This window comes from Ranitomeya variabilis, chromosome 2, assembly GCF_051348905.1.
Source record: "Ranitomeya variabilis isolate aRanVar5 chromosome 2, aRanVar5.hap1, whole genome shotgun sequence".
Lineage (NCBI taxonomy): Eukaryota > Metazoa > Chordata > Amphibia > Anura > Dendrobatidae > Ranitomeya > Ranitomeya variabilis.
The window spans coordinates 722,759,856-722,777,914 of NC_135233.1; the positions used below are offsets into that span (position 1 = coordinate 722,759,856).

The 18,059-nt window shown below is 40.5% G+C and overlaps 1 protein-coding gene across 9 annotated transcripts in view; it reads right to left on the minus strand.

Annotated features, from left to right (window-relative positions):
• FAM184A (family with sequence similarity 184 member A) overlaps window positions 1-18,059 on the minus strand; it is a 313,220-nt gene that overhangs the window by 78,837 nt on the left and 216,324 nt on the right. For all 9 annotated transcript variants that reach the window (XM_077289549.1, XM_077289548.1, XM_077289545.1 and 6 more), the window contains one exon: window positions 11,844-11,966. In XM_077289549.1, the coding sequence (XP_077145664.1) occupies window positions 11,844-11,966 (123 nt within the window). The remainder of the gene's footprint in view (window positions 1-11,843; window positions 11,967-18,059) is intronic.

The window sequence follows — 18,059 nt, forward strand, 5'->3', positions numbered from 1 at the left end:
CATACATCGTTTTTAGAACTGTAATTGCCTAATTAATATAGATTATGGTGTGAAGAGAAGCAGAAATAAGATCTGGAGAAATTAAGCCAAACATTAGCACATATACCTGTTACCATGCATCAGCGACAGAGTATAGGGTAGGCATGGACAAATGTACAGCTATGTACAAATCCATTGAGAATCAAACTGGAATCATTTTAAGGGAGAGAAATAAAAATAACAAAACTAAAATAACGTGGGTGTGAACAACCTCTTATAATTGGGGATGTATTGGTAATCAGAATAAGCCAATCATATTTATGCTCATGTTAAATAGTGGTCAGTATACAGTTGACATCATTTAAGTGATTCTGATTACTCCATATAAAGTTTAGCTGTTCTAGTAGAATTTTCCTGACATTATCTTAGCTGCATGTTACAGCAAAAGCTATCTAGTATATAATTGTCTAAGGGTCACTTCCGTCTGTCTGTCTGTCGCGGATATTCATTGGTCGCGGCCTCAGTCTGTCATGGAAATGCAAGTCGCTGATTGGTCGTGGCAAAACGCCCACGACCATTGCCACGACCAATCAGCAACGGACACATTCCGGCTGCAAAATGGCCGATCTTTCCTCCCCGCAGTCAGTGCCCGCTCCATACTCCCCTCCAGTCAGCCCTCACACAGGGTTAATGCCAGAGTTACCGGAGCGCGGTGTAACGCACTCCGGTTATGTAGCTATTAACCCTGTGTGACCAACTTTTTACTATTGATGCTGTGTATGCAGCATCAATAGTAAAAAGATCTAATGTTACAAATAAGAATAATAATAAAAAAAAGGTTATTCTCACCCTCCGATGTCGCGGCTGTCCATGGCAGTACAAGCGGCAGGTTCCGGTGCCAAGGATGCTATGCGAGAAGGACCTTCCATGACGTCACGGTCATGTGACCGCGACGTCATCACAGGTCCTGCATGCATACCAACCCTGGGACCGGAAGCTACCGCGTGCACCGCACACAGGCGCCAGGACTTCAAGAGGCCTTTGGAAGGTGAGTACAGTATATGTTTATTTTTTATTTTAATTCTTTTTTTACCACGCATATAGTGCCCACATACTACGTGGGCTGTGTTACATACTGTGTGGGCTCTGTCATATACTACATCTATGTGCTATATACTAACGTGGCTATGTTATATACTGCGTGGCTGCTATATACTGGGCTGTGTTATGTATTACGTGGCCAGTGTTATATACTGCGGGGGCTGTGTTATATAGTACGTGGGCTGTGTTATATACTGCATGGCCACTGTTATATACTGCGTGGCCTGTATTAATGCAGCGGGTATTCTACAATATGTATGTATGTATATAGCAGCCACATAGTATATAGCACAGGCCACGTAGTATTTGTCTGCTATATACTACATGGCTTCTATATACTATGTGGCCTGTGCTATATACTATGTGGCTGCTATATACATACATACATACATATTCAAGAATACCCGATGCGTTAGAATCAGGCCACCATCTAGTGGTTCATAAACAGCTTACAACACAGCAAAGAGATCTCATTTTTAAAGTGATCAGTCAAGAGAAGGGTACTAACACAGCGTTCCATATCTAATGCTTTGTAAAGTTTGACAACAGTCATCAAAAAGTGGCTTACATTTGACATAACAGCAACATTATGTAGAACTGGATGTCTCTCAAAAATCGATGAAAAGAAAAGAAGAAAATTCGACCAGGAGGCTGCCAAAATGCGAACAGCAACATACTGTTTGTGTATTGTGGATAACAACAATCTTTAACATTGTTCATGTGTCTTGCCTGTGGATGCAAGACAAGAAGCCTTTTCTTACAAAGAAAAACATTCAAGCCTGGCTATGTTTTGCCAAAACTTACAATAACTGTGCCAAAAGCATGAGGGAACAAATGTTATGGTCTGATGAGACCAAGGTTGAACTTTTTGGACATAGTTCCAAAAGATATGTTGGGCGCAAAGCCAACATTGAACATAATAAAAAAACACCATATACACAGTGAAGCATGGTGGAAGAATATTCTTTGGGGTTGTTTTCTGGCAGCTGGAACTAGGGCTTTAATCCAGGTACAGAGAGTTATGAACAGTTCCAAATATCAGTCAATTTTGTATCAAAACATTCAGGCATGTGCTAAAAAGCTGAAGATGAAAAGGTATTTCACCTTTCAGCATGACAACGAACATAAGCATACAGTCATATGAAAAAGTTTGGGCACCCCTATTAATCTTAAGCTTAATGTTTTATAAAAATGTTTTTTTTTGCAACAGCTATTTCAGTTTCATATATCTAATATCTGTTGGACACAGTAATGTTTCTGCCTTGAAATGAGGTTTATTGTACTAACAGAAAATGTGCAATCTGCATTCAAACAAAATTTGACAGGTGCATAAGTATGGGCACCCTTATCATTTTCTTGTTTTAAATACTCCTACCTACTTTTTACTGACTTACTAAAGCACTTTTTTTGGTTTTGTAACCTCATTGAGCTTTGAACTTCATAGCCAGGTCTATGCAATCATGAGAAAAGCTACTTAAAGTGGCCACTTGCAAGTTGTTCTCCTGTTTGAATCTCCTCCGAAGAGTTGCATCATGAGCTCCTCAAAACAACTGTCAAATGATCTGAAAACAAAGATTACTCAACATAGTTGTTCAGGGGAAGGATACAAAAAGCTGTCTCAGAGGTTTTACCTGTCAATTTCTACTGTGAGGAGCATAGTAAGGAAATGGAAGAACACAGGTACAGTTCTTGTTAAGGCCAGAAGTGGCAGGCCAAGAAAAACATCAGAAAGGCAGAGAAGAAGAATGGTGAGATCAGTCAAGGACAATCCTCAGGCCACCTCCAGAGATCTGCAGCATCAACTTGCTGCAGATGGTGTCACTGTGCATCGGTCAACTATACAACGCACTTCAAGGCAGAAACATTACTGTGTCCAACAGTTATTAGATATATGAAACTGAAATAGCTGTTGCAAAAAAAACAATTTTTATACAACATTAAGCTTAAGATTAATAGGGGTGCCCAAACTTTTTCATATGACTGTACCTTCACATCAACTGAAGAATACTTCACCAGAAGAAGATCAAAGTTTTGGAATGGTCCAGGCAGAGCCCAGACCTGAAACTATCTGAAAACGTCTGGATAGACCTGAAAGGACTCTACACAGGAGATGCCCTAGCAATCTGAAAGATTTGGAGTGCTACTGCATGGAAGACTGGACAAAGATATGCTGATATACTCCTACCCAAAAAGACTGAATGCTGTCATAAATTTAAATTATGCTTCAAGAACATATTAGTTTAAGAGTGTGGATGTTTGATGGGACAACCCTGAACTACCATCCTCCGTAGTCAGGATAAGACACGATCTTAATGAAGGCAACCCAGTGAGAGTTTTAGAGGTAGACATGTTCTAGAGATGTACTTTTTCATGTATGAATATTAAGAGTATTCATAAAGTGCGGACCAAAGCCAAATTCATAGTAGCAATAATGGGCTACTCTCAATTTTCATCTTTTTGGAATAAAAAGCGGGAAGAATTTGATTCTTCGCACAGTCTCTCAGCTTTTTAATAATAACTTAAGTCATTTACAGAGTTTCATGAAGACCTGAATCTCACGCATGAAAGGTTCTACTAATTCCTACAACTGACCCATGCCCAAACAAGAAAACTCCATTTAGACAAGTTAACATAGCCTCATTTTTGGATCTCATAGTTAATAATGGTTCCACAAGAGAATTCATATCACTATATTGTAAATGTTTAGTACAGCATCTTCTAAAACAAAGAGAGTATACTTTAAAGGCTAAAGGAGCAAGATGCGGGCCCAATAAGTGAGGATAGGTGCATAGATATTTTGAAAGCAGTCGCACTGAGTGAGGTACAAAGACTCTCTCAATATTATTTGCTTAAGTATATAACACACCTCTTCAATTGTACAAAATAAGTTGTAAGTCAAATTCACTATGTTATACAGGTCCTTCTCAAAAAATTAGCATATAGTGTTAAATTTCATTATTTACCATAATGTAATGATTACAATTAAACTTTCATATATTATAGATTCATTATCCACCAACTGAAATTTGTCAGGTCTTTTATTGTTTTAATACTGATGATTTTGGCCTACAACTCCTGATAACCCAAAAACCTGTCTCAATAAATTAGCATATTTCAACCGTCCAATCAAATAAAAGTGTTTTTTTAATAACAAACAAAAAAAACATCAAATAATAATGTTCAGTTATGCACTCAATACTTGGTCGGGAATCCTTTGGCAGAAATGACTGCTTCAATGCAGCGTGGCATGGAGGCAATCAGCCTGTGACACTGCTGAGATGTTATGGAGGCCCAGGATGCTTCAATAGCGGCCTTAAGCTCATCCAGAGTGTTGGGTCTTGCGTCTCTCAACTTTCTCTTCACAATATCCCACAGATTCTCTATGGGGTTCAGGTCAGGAGAGTTGGCAGGCCAATTGAGCACAGTAATACCATGGTCAGTAAACCATTTACCAGTGGTTTTGGCACTGTGAGCAGGTGCCAGGAAGCATGAAGTGCTCCAAAATCTCCTGATAGCTAGCTGCATTGACCCTGCCCTTGATGAAACACAGTGGACCAACACCAGCAGCTGACATGGCACCCCACACCATCACTGACTGGGTACTTGACACTGGACTTCAGGCATTTTGGCATTTCCTTCTCCCTAGTCTTCCTCCAGACTCTGGCACCTTGATTTCCGAATGACATGCAAAATTTGCTTTCATCAGAAAAAAGTACTTGGGACCACTTAGCAACAGTCCAGTGCTGCTTCTCTGTAGCCCAGGTCAGGCGCTTCTGCCGCTGTTTATGGTTCAAAAGTGGCTTTACCTGGGGAATGCGGCACCTGTAGCCCATTTCCTGCACACGCCTGTGCACGGTGGCTCTGGATGTTTCCACACCAGACTCAGTCCACTGCTTCCTCAGGTTCCCCAAGGTCTGGAATCGGTCCTTCTCCACAATCTTCCTCAGGGTCCGGTCACCTCTTCTCGTTGTACAGCGTTTTCTGCCACATTGTTTCCTTCCAACAGACTTACCATTGAGGTGCCTTGATACAGCACTCTGGGAACAGCCTATTTGTTGAGAAATTTCTTTCTGGGTCTTACCCTCTTGCTTGAGGGTGTCAATGATGGCCTTCTTGACATCTGTCAGGTCGCTAGTCTTACCCATGATGGGGGTTTTGAGTAATGAACCAGGCAGGGAGTTTTTAAAAGCCTCAGGTATCTTTTGCATGTGTTTAGAGTTAATTAGTTGATTCAGAAGATTAGGGTAATAGGTCGTTTAGAGAACCTTTTCTTGATATGCTAATTTATTGAGACAGGTTTTTTGGGTTATCAGGAGTTGTAGGCCAAAATCATCAGTATTAAAACAATAAAAGACCTGACAAATTTCAGTTGGTGGATAATGAATCTATAATATATGAAAGTTTAATTGTAATCATTACATTATGGTAAATAATGAAATTTAACACTATATGCTAATTTTTTGAGAAGGACCTGTATATAAATCCCCTGAAGCTGACAAATACTGTGATATGTGTGACTTTCCCATACTGGGTTGGTTTTGGTTAGAGGTGTTAAACCTGGTTACCCATGTGTGTGTGACTGTACTATTTCTGCTGACCCAATTATTTGTAGATTAGGTTACACAGGGGAACTACACGTCAGGGAGAACCATCAGTTATCTATTTTACAGTTTCTTTGTCAAGCTAGGAAACGTATAGCTTTCCACTGGAAAGATGAAACACCCCCCAACAATAAATGAGCTCATTCACACAATGAACAATAGGTTTAATCTTGAGAAATAAATCTTCCAAAAGAGAGGAACTTAACTAAAATTTGAAGATTAACTTTGAGTCATGGTTAGACTCACCTATTCTGTCTCCACTAACTTCATCATGGTCTCGATTGTTATTTTGTAAAGCCTATATTTGAGTGACCATTGGGGGAGACAGTTTGATGAGCCTACAGCGGCATTTAACATGGCCATGCAAGAAGCACGTCACTGATCCTGCCCATCCTGGAACCAAGTACAGTTAATCGTTTAAAATTTGAAATGGACTCTGTCTCTTTGTGCTCAACTAAACCAACAGCCACGGGATGGACGCGGTCTGGTTACGGGAAGCGGTGGTGAGTGATCCTCGGCCCCAGACCATAGAGGACAGGCCCGCGCTCGGCAACATCGCGACCCGGGGCTCGTCTCGTACCCATCCACTGTCAGAGGGTCCTTTCCCATCCCCCACGCAGGCCGCCTGAAAAGAGGAGGTCATCCTGCCAAAGAAACAGCGGGAGAAGGAGGTGTGGGCAGAACTGTAACAACTGGTAGGGGGCGCTATGGCCTGATGGCGCACCAGTTGACAACTGGTATACACTGATGTGGAACTTGGCTACGGTTTCATCTGAGAAGACGACACCCACGCTAAGGTGTATGTTAATGCTGCCCCTCACACATACAAGGGGGAGGATGCCGAGCCATGCATACAAGTGCGAGGATGGGGGGAGGACGCTGAGCCATGCATACAAGGGGGAGGACGCCGAGCCATGCATACAAGGGTGAGGACGCCGAGCCATGCATACAACTAGGAGACCGGGGGAGCCACACATAGCAGGACTGGGATGAGGGGACAATGCATACCCGGCTTATACTCGATTCAATAAGCTTACCCAGTTTTCCGTGGCAAAATTAGGTGCCTCGCCTTATACTCGGTCGGTTTATACTCGAGTATACACGGTAATTCTTGTTCCTGTGAACATTACTGAATGAAATACATTCAAGGGGTTTTCTGCCCTCAGGCTCTAACTCACACTCCCGTGTCCATTGCTGGGTCTCCACTGCTGCTCTTAGACACTGGGAGTAGTGATGGAGATTCAGTGCCGGACCAGGGGAGGGTGAGTAAAGGTCAGTTTATTTTTTTAATAAAAAAACTGCATCTGGGGGCAAGAATGTTCTGAAAATGAAAAAAAACAAAACCTGCCTCTAACATTCACAACACAGCCTTCTTTTCAGGTTATCTGTTTAGGCTCACGATAATGGAGTTTCCCTAGCTTTATCATTGAGGATCATTACTTCATGAAGATCTTACAAAAGAGAGATCTCTGCTGATACATAGGCTTTTAAAGGGATGACTATTTTTGTTCAGGCAGTCTGCAAAACGTTAGTAAATGTACCATTCTCGCTTCCACTGTAATCGCAGTTGCAAAATGAGAGAAATGAATCATAGCAGAGCAGACAAGATGTTACCAGCCAAGCATTATGGCAGATTTATACATACTGAAAACGAGACAGTATTTTTACAAGGCAATGAATCCTGAAAAGAAAAGGTCTTTGGTCTGCTTACAAGCAAATAGAATGTAATACAAGAAAACATAATGAATATCAGTGCATATAAATTACATTAAATTGTGGCTCTGTACAATTAATATGGTCATCTCGATTTCAGTTCTAAATGTTTCTATTACTAAATGTCAATTGCTTTTTATTTTTACGTGGATGAAGTACTTTGATATTTTTTTTCTTACAATGAATACACATAATTGATCATTTTTAATTTCAATATAGCATATTGTTTTTGGGTGGTCTGTCTCATAAATGCTTTTTTATGGCAGTTACAGACATTCCTTATATGGCAACATTTTAACATTGGATTTAATACTTATTTTCAAGTATACTATTAGGACATTTCTGAATTTATAGAGGTGTCCCCTGCTTATGATTCTCATCTTATAGTCAGAAAAAAAAGATCAGATACAAAAAGTGTATTCTTCCATGGAGGATTTGAATTGATTTTCAATGTGGGTAGAGCTGTAGAGGAACTAACCACTTTTGATCTAATTTCCCCACAGAGTAGGGCTGATTACTGTGGAAATCTAGAGTAAGGACACCTGTAATCAGTTTATTGTCAAGGTCAAGGAACCATCATTTAAAGGAATTGTCCAAAGCAGCCAACTCTTTAAAGGGAGACTTTCATCCTAAGTTTACACTTCAAACTAACCATAGCCTTATATGAGATGGAACAATAACCAACAGCCATATAAGAGATGGAGCAGCAATAAACAATACCCTTTTAGGGGGTGGAGCAATAAAAAAATAATTCTGTCACTGTGCAGCAGAGAGCACACAAATCATTCTCTCCTCGCTGCTGACATCTCTCAACTTTCTTGCTATCACTTTAGTGCAGGAAAGAGAACACAAATCACTCTCTTCGTTCCTGACCTCACTTGTCTCCAATGTTATCACTTCAGTGCAGGTGTGAGCACACAAATCACTCTCTCCTTGCTGATGTCCTTACTTGTCTCCTTTGCTATCACTTCAGTACAGGTGTACAGGTCTCTTCTCATGGCTGACATCTCTTGACTCTTCTGCTATCAATTCAGTGCAGGTGTGAACACACAGATCACTCCCTCCTTGCCACTGACATCTCACGACTCCTCTGCAATTACTACAGTGCAGGTGTGAGCACACAAATCACTCCTCACCACTGACATCTCTCGACCCTTCTGCCATAACTTCAGTGCAGGTGTGAGCACACAGATCACTCTCTCCTCGTTGCTGTCCTCACTTGTCTCCTCTGCTATCACTTCAGTGTAGGTGTAAGCACACAAATCACTCTCTCTTCGCCAATGACATCTCTTGACTCTTCTGCTATTACTTCAGTGCTGGATTAAGCACACAGATAACTCCTCACTGCTGTCCTCACTTGTCTCCGCTGCTATTACTTCAGTGCAGGATTGAGTACACAGATCACTCTATCCTCGCTGCTGTCCTCACTTGTCTCCTCTGCTATCGCTTCAGTGTAGGTGTGAGCACACACATCACTCTCTGCTCGCTGCTGTCCTCACTTGTCTCCTCTGCTATCACTTCAGTGTAGGTGTAAGCACACAGATCACTCTCTCCTCGCTGCTGTCCTCACTTGTCTCCTCTGATATCACTTCAGTGTAGGTGTAAGCATACAGATCACTCTCCACTCACTGCTGTCCTCACTTGTCTCCTCTGCTATCACTTTAGTGTAGGTGTGAGCACACAGATCACTCTCACCTTGCCATGGACATCTCTCGGCTCTTCTGCTATTACTTCAGGTAAGGTGTAAGCACACAGATCACTCTCTACTCGCTGCTGTCCTCACTTGTCTCCTCTGCTATCACTTTAGTGTAGGTGTGAGCACACAGATCACTCTCACCTTGCCATGGACATCTTTCGACTCCTCTGCAATCACTTCAGTACATGTGTAAGCATACAATTCACTCTCTCCTCGTCACTGACATCTCTGGACTCTTCTGCTATCACTTCAGTGCAGGTGTGAGCACATAGATCAATAGATCACTCTCTCCTCACTTGTCTCCTCTGCTATCACTTCAATGCAGGTGTAAGCACACATATCACTTTCTCCCTGTTGCTATCATTGCTTGTCTCCTCTGCTATAACTTCACTGCGGGAGTGAATGCACATATCACTCTTTCATTGCTATTGACATCGCTCAGGTATAACTATGTAGTGATGACAGTACAGAGGAGAAAGTTATTTACCTTTTCGCTCCTATACAGGTAGAGTGCCCACATAGTGGAAGTTTATCTTCAGACAGAACTGACTTCGGGAATGCCAGCGCTGTCTATACACACAGAAGGAAAGGCCATAATCTAAATAAGCAGGTGGAACGGTGCACTGAAAAGTTTAGCCACGCCAAGGGTGCATTGTCCACCCTCATTTAGATATTACAATAACGTTCTTTCAGGGACCAACAGAGGAACAGACGAGAAAACTAAAAGAATGATTTTTATTGTTGCTTCATCCCCTACAAAGCTATGTGATTAGTTTGAAGTGTAATGTGGGGTCACAGACTCCATCATATAACCTTCTACTGTATATTCAAAGATCACACAAGATTTTATTTGTTCCAATGTTTTATTCCCTCACGAATAGCAAAGTCAGTAGATTTTTAATTTGTTTCATGCTATAGTATAGGACATACTAAAATGTCACATTTACATTATTTCTAATGATGGTAAGTTGTAGCTAAAATGCTAAACTGTAGCCCAAAGGTCTCCACACACATTTCAATTTGCAGAACCTGCTGATTTCGGCAGATTGGGATACTATTTAATATTAAATTGCAACACCATTTATCACCCTATCCCTCCTGCAGAGTTAAAAATGAACAGCTACAGTACACTGGGTCATCAATGCATATAATTTTTGCAATGCAATTTCAACTAGTTACTTGGGTTTCAAGGGAAAGTACCACTGATATTGTAATAATTCAAAACAGATACTAACATGTTTAATTCTAATCTGTTTTTCTATTATGATTTTTTTATTCTATTTTCTCTAACAGCAGTTCTAAAGCATGATTTATGACAGCCACATAAAGATAAAAAATGATGTCCAGAGATGACTCAATTACTTATTTTCAGTGTTGTGGGCATGCTATGTGACCATTATGGTGGTATGGGGAGGAAGCAAGCTTTTCTTTTGATGTATATAATGACCTGAAAAATACATGTTTAAAGGGGTTGTTCAGAATTTTAAATCATAGATGTTTTCCTCCGAAAAACAATGCCACACCTGTCTACATGTTGTGTTTGGTGTTACAGCACTGACCTATTGATTTCAATGCAGTTGAGATGCAATACCAGACACAACCTGTGTGCAGTTGTTGTGCCGTTAAACAAAGAAGACAGCCGTGTTTTTCAAACTCTGTACATTAGGGTGCCAAGAAAAAATGAACTTTGCAAATTGGTAAGTCTTACCCCTCAAATTTGTTCCTTTTGGCATAAGGATTCACCATGTAAAATATGTTGACATTAAATTTAGATTAACCACTTGCTCAACGGCATGTGAATTATTCCATGTTTCTCATTTTCCACCATATTGTACACACAATAACCACTCAGTTTGTCATCATATCTTACACAATTATGTGCATTGTACATGTATCAGTACTTAGTAGCAGTGTAGCAGTCAGTTCAGTTTTTCACGTAAATATAATTAATCTGATAAACGGCATAACATACCATACATAACGCGGGATATGCATGACGATAAATACTAAACAATCATGTAAAACTGCAATATGATGTGCCATTTAGCAACCAGTAAATGATAACTAATCTTAAAAAAAGAAAATTCTAAAATATCTTTGACCAAAAAGGAACAAAACTAGGAGGTAAGACCTTCAAAAACTTGCTACTTAATTTTAACCATGCATTTCCTTGGCACCCTACTGTACATCTCTAACATAAAAACATGATTTTTAGCTGAGTCAATCATTGATGCAGCCCATACCTTGATTACGGTACTAAACATTTCTTCCATTAAAGGCATGTATTTACGGTACATGATCAGGTTTTGTGAACAAACATTTCAAAAGACAATTTTAGGAGTAATTTAATCACATAAATTATAAAGAGCGGTTATCTTATTAAATCTACAAGATAGAAAGTCTAGAGAACAAAGTGGTAACATAGAAGGTAGGACATACAGATAAAGAAAATGTTCAATCACAATGCTCTATGTGTTTGCAATAATAGTCATGTTATAACATTACTGAACACATATGAGGATTAGCCAAAATTAAGGCCACACAGTCAGGTTTTGTTCAGATTTTTGATGCAGGTGTAGATAAAACCAGGAGTGGATCCAAAAAAAAGGAATAGTAATATTTGTCCTTTGGGGTATGGCCACAAATCGTGTGGCCGCTGATTCGCCACTGGAGAGCAACCTCACTGTGTGGCCAGACACCTTATACTATGTGACCCTACTTTTGGCTTCTGAGTAATTGTGTGACCGATTTACCTCCTGATTGGCGGATGTCAGCTTGTTTGTCAGCTCTTCCTTTAGGCTTTCAAGTTGTTGCCTCAGTTGACTTTTATCCTCTTCCAAACACAGTTTCTCCTTTTCAAATTGCTGTTGAAGTTCCTAGATAGAAAAAAAAAGATAAATAATCAATTTTCCATTCTTTATGTTTTGCTATGTTTTTTTTCCAGCATGATATAATAAATATTTTTTTCCACTGACAGGAATGAATGAATATTAAATAATCCATATGTATGATTTTCTAGCCATTCCTTCCTAGCCACCCTACATAAATATAGCATTTAACAGAGTTCTGTCAATGCTGACATCTGACAGTCTGTCTGTGACCTTATGTTGAATGCTGGTCAACAGTAAAAGTGATTGATTGCTGACTTAACTGAAAAGGTCAACAAGCTGATAAGTTCTCAATGTGCTGACAGTAGGGATTGATTTTTAGATGGCTGCAGGTTAGATGCAACATATTAGCATTTTGGAATTATTTTCCATGAAAAACAGATCAATCACATAGGTATCCAAAGGAATTCTACAGACTTGTTTTCAGACAGTTTCCTAACAGTCTTGCCAAGCTCCTGTAACACAGAAGGCTTGTGATTGTATTACTATATTGTGCCTGATGTTAGGGCACATTAACCTTCTTTTTTACCATGCAATGTTTAATGACAGGCTAACGAACCTCCTTTTTTCCTATACGATGTCAGGTGTCAGACTAGCCAACCACCTTTTTGCTATTCACGATTCAATGCCATGCACCTGACCCAGGAATCACAGGCTCCGCTTCCTTCCCCTTGATCTGCTGCTCTCTGTTCTGCTCCATGTTGGATTTTGCAATTTACCTGAAGTGGATCTATGACTTCATCTCCACTTACTAAGGCACACACCGGTGTTTTATTATTAAGACTTTGTAATCAGTTTTTTGGTGTGCTCCAACTTCGGCTACTATTACATTCACCTAGATACATTTTTGTGACCCTGTACCTCTGCCAACCACCTTTTGGATTGATGGACTACTATGCTGTTGTTGGACTCTGGTCATATTGAGCTGCACCTGTGATTCCTCTGCATCCCTTGATTTCTACTGTGGACTTGCCTGTAGCCACTCAGTACCCGGGTGCCCACCCGGACCTGAGGCTTAGTGAATGCACCTCACAAAATGAGTTAAATATTCAATTACCGGTGTCAGGATCACCTCTTTTATTTTCTTACTGTACAGTGTGTCGTATCAGGCTCACAAACCTCCATTTTACTTTCCAGTGTGTGGTGTCAGGTTCGCGAACCTTCTTTCTTACTATACAGTGTGTGGTATCAGGCCTGCTAACCTTTATTTTACTATCCAGTGTCTGGTGTCAGGCCTGCTAACCTTCTTGTTACTATTAAGTGTCTGGTGTCAAGCCTCCTAACCTTCTTTTTACTATACAGTGTGTGGTGTCAGATTTACCAACCTTCTTTTCTTACTATACAGTGTGTGGTATCAGGCTTGCAATCCTTCATTTTACTTTCCAGTGTCTGGTGTCAGCCTGCCAACCTTTTTACTATTAAGCGTCTGGTGTCAGGCTCGCCAACCTTCTTTTTACTATACAGTGTGTGGTGTCAGGCTCGTCAACCTTCTTTTTACTATACAGTGTGTGGTGTCAGGCTCGCCAGCCTTCATTTTATTATACAGTGTGTGGTGTCAGGTTCGCCAAACTTCTTTTCTTATTATACAGTGTGTGGTATCAGGCTCGTCAACCTTCTTTTTACAATTCAGTGTCTGCTGTCAAGCTCACCAATCTTCTTTTTACTATATAGTGTCTGCTGTTAGGCTTGACAACCTTCTTTTTACTATATGTTGTTTGGTGTTACGCTTGCCAACGTTCTTTTTTATAATATAGTATCTGGTGCTTGCTAACGATCTTTTTTACTATACCGTGTGTGGTGTCAGGCTCAGCAACCTTCTTTTTACTATTCAGAGTCATTATTAGGCCTTAGCAACCTATTGTCACCTAATTGTTGCGTCATGGGACACCAATATGGTGACGACTTAGATAGCTCAGTCAGTTTGACAAGGACATCTAATAGGTTAAATAGCGAGAATTTCTTTTTTAAGCATTAATCCTGACCATACACCCGTTGAAAACAGGATTGCACCAAATGATTGCATGAGAACAGCTCTTCTGCCCACACCATCAGTACACCTTAGTTGTTACAGGTTTACCGTGACAAAGAAGGGCCAGAAGACCACGGTGTCTGTTTTCACATATTCCAGCACTAACTAGAAGCGCTTCGCCATCATATTAAATAGTGCAGATTTCTGCTGGCACTGCAGGGGTTAATCTGTTCAGTTGAGAGCTACTAGAGCTTTCTTGGTTTGATGGTTTCAGGTGTGTTGGCCACTCCCCTCTGCTAAATATCAGGGATTGCCAGTGTTTGGTTCATACTGCCTGGTTCTGGAGTTTGAGGTGTTGGTTGTTTGAGGAGGCATTTGGAGTGTTATTGAGAAGACTGTTGCTTGGTGATTTGTGTGCAAATCCCCATCCTTTCCTATTTTGCTTTTCCTTCCTTAACTTCCTGGTGTTCCCCATTGCTGTTTATGAGTGCATAGTTGCATGATTGGTATTTTCATTTATTCCTGTACGTCTATCCTTGTTAGTCTGGTTTGCGCATTTTTATACACTACAACTCTCCACTTCCCTGGGTGGGTGAGCGGACAGATAAGGGCTGATTCAGGAGCTCAACAAGGCAAATGGCCTCTATAGCTTTAGGGATAGAGAAGGAGACCCTAGTCCTGGGATATCCTGCAACAGTGCCATAACATTAGTATTACACATATTCCAAAAACTCCAATTCCAAAAAAAGTTTAGGCCCTGTTTAAAATGTAAAGAAAACAAAAATGCAAGCACATAATGAGAGGAGTCACTAAAGATAGGGGCCACCGTAACTGAGCATACCCTGTTGCAGTAAGATAGCTTTTACACTCTTTTGATCAAAATAGTGTTAGCTGATTACCCTATGTTTTTTACATGAGTTACTACAGTACAGACCAAAAGTTTGGACACACCTTCTCATTTAAAGATTTTTCTGTATTTTCATGACTATAAAATTGTACATTCACACTGAAGGCATCACAACTATGAATTAACATATGTGGAATTATATACTTAACAAAAAAAGTGTGAAACAAATGAAATTATGTCTTATATTCTAAGTTCTTCAAAGTAGCCACCTTTTGCTTTGATGACTGCTTTGCACACTCTTGGCATTGTCTTGATGAGCTTCAAGAGGTAGTAACCAGAATGGTCTTCCAACAATCTTGAAGGAGTTCCCAGAGACGCTTAGCACTTGTTGGCCCTTTTGCCTTCACTCTGCAGTCCAGCTCACCCCAAACCATCTCGATTGGGTTCAGGTCTGGTGACTGTGGAGGCCAGGTCATCTGGCGTAGCACCCCATCACTCTCCTTCTTGGTCAAATAGCCCTTAAACAGCCTGGAGGTGTGTTTGGGGTCATTGTCCTGTTGAAAAATAAATGATGGTCCAACTAAACGCAAACCGGAAGGAATAGCATGCTGCTGCAAGATGCTGTGGCAGCCATGCTGGTTCAGTATGCCTTCAATTTTGAATAAATCCCCAACAGTGTCACCAGCAAAGCACCCACACACCATCACACCTTCTCCTCCATGCTTCACGGTGGGAACCAGGCATGTAGAGTCCATCCTTTCACCTTTTCTGCATCACACAAAGACACGGTGGTTGGAACCAAAGATCTCAAATTTGGACTTATCAGACCAAAGAACAGATTTCCACAGGTCTAATGTCCATTCCTTGTGTTCTTTAGCCCAAACAAGTCTCTTCTGCTTGTTGCCTGTCCTTAGCAGTGGTTTCCTAGTAGCTATTTTACCATGAAGGCCTGCTGCACAAAGTCTGCTTTTGACAGTTGTTGTAGAGATGTGTCTGCTGCTAGAACTCTGTGTGGTATTGACCAGGTCTCTAATCTGAGCTGCTGTTAACCTGCTATTTCTGAGGCTGGTGACGCAGATAAACTTATCCTCAGAAGCACAGAAGCAGAGGTGACTCTTGGTCTTCCTTTCCTGGGGCGGTCCTCATGTGAGCCAGTTTCTTTGTAGCGCTTGATGGTTGTTGCCACTGCACTTGGGGACACTTTCAAAGTTTTCCCAATTTTTCGGCTGACTGACCTTCATTTCTTAAAGTAATGATGGCCACTCATTTTTCTTTACTTAGCTGCTTTTTTCTTGCCATAATAAAAATTCTAACATTTTATTCAGTAGGACTATCAGCTGTGTATCCACCAGACTTCTGCACAACACAACTGATGGTCCCAACCCCATTTATAAGGCAAGAAATCCCACTTATTAAACCTGACAGGGCACACCTGTGAATTGAAAACCATTCCCGGTGACTACCTCTTGAAGCTCATCAAGAGAATGCCAAGAGTGTGCAAAGCAGTCATCAAAGCAAAAGGTGGCTACTTTGAAGAACCTAGAATATAAGATATAATTTCAGTTGTTTTACACTTTTTTGTTAAGTATATAATTCCACATGTGTTAATTCATAGTTTTGATGCCTTCAGTGTGAATGTACAATTTTCATAATCATGAAAATACAGAAAAATCTTTAAATGAGAAGGTGTCCAAACTTTTGTTCTGTACTGTACATATTTACTTACTGCAGGGTATCTATTCATTGTTTTTATTCTAGATTGCGTCTAAACATTGTGGAACAATTTGAGAAAAATATTCTCAACATAAAATTGCAAACACTTTGAATATACCATGATGTACAGTATATAATATCATAACAAAAATTCAATATTCTGGAGAAATCAATGTGCACAAAGTCAAAGCCGATGGTCAATAAGCTTGGGATTTACTGTCATGTCTCATAATTTGTGAATCATATATAAAGTATTGTATAATCGTTGTTATATTATGCTATTTCGTTCCTATGCAGTAAGGTTTGCCCTCTTTAGACATTTGTCCTTCTTCTCCCTGTCTCTCACTAATGTAGCTCTGATATCAGTAACGCCTCCATTCTTCCCCATTATGTCTATCAGCCATCTTAGAAGCCCATGTGTTTACAGCTCTGGTCAGAAAAGTATTTTTTTCCTGCTGTATGTGTGAATATCTATCTATAAGAATTCAGCTGGAAAATAAACCTTCTTCTGGAATCTTCACATGTGCCTCCTACAGTCAAGTTCACGCAATCTGATATTACGTGTGAGCACTGGTTTAAGGAAATAGCCTAAAAACGGTATCTCAAGTGCCCTACACTTGCAGCCTAGATATGGAGTCAGAATATCTACATTAAAATCACTGTAACTGCATGGGCTCATGAATACTTCCACAAATGCAAGTTTAAGCTCTATCATGCAAAAAAAGAAGCCATAAATTAACACAACCCAGAAACACCGTTTTACCTGGGCCTAAGGTAATTTAAAATGGACTGAGACAAGATGAAAAACTGTCCTGTGGTCAGATTAATCAAAATTTAAAAATTCACAAATGCTGTGTACTGCAGGCCCAAGAGGACCAACCAGCTTGTTATCAGCGTACAGTTCTAACGCTTTCATCTCTCATGGTATGGGATTGCATTAGTGACCACGGCATGGGCAGCTTACACATCTGGAAAAGCAGTATCAATGCCGAGCATTATACACTCCTCAAAAAAATAAAGGGAACACTAAAATCCCACATCCTAGATATCACTGAATTAAATATTGCAGTTGCAAATCTTTATTCATTACATAGTGGAATGCGCTGAGAAGAATAAAACATAAAAATGATCACTGTAAATCAAAATTAATATCTCATGGAGGTCTGAATTTGGAATGATACTCAAAATCAAAGTGGAAAATCAAATTACAGGCTGATCCAACTTCAGTGGAAATGCCTCAAGACAAGGAAATGATGCTCAGAAGTGTGTGTGGCCACCAAGTGCCTGTATGACCACCCTGGCATGCTCCTGATGAGGCGGCGGATGTTCTCCTCAGGGATCTCCTCCCAGACCTGGACTAAAACATCCGCCAACTCCTGGACAGTCTGTGGTGCAACGTGACGTTGGTGATGGTGCGATACATGATGTCCCAGATGTGTTCAATCAGATTCAGGTCTGGGGAACGGGCGGGCCAGTCCATAGCTTCAATGCCTTCATCTTACAGGAACTGCTGACACACTCCAGCCACATGAGGTCTGGCATTGTCTTGCAT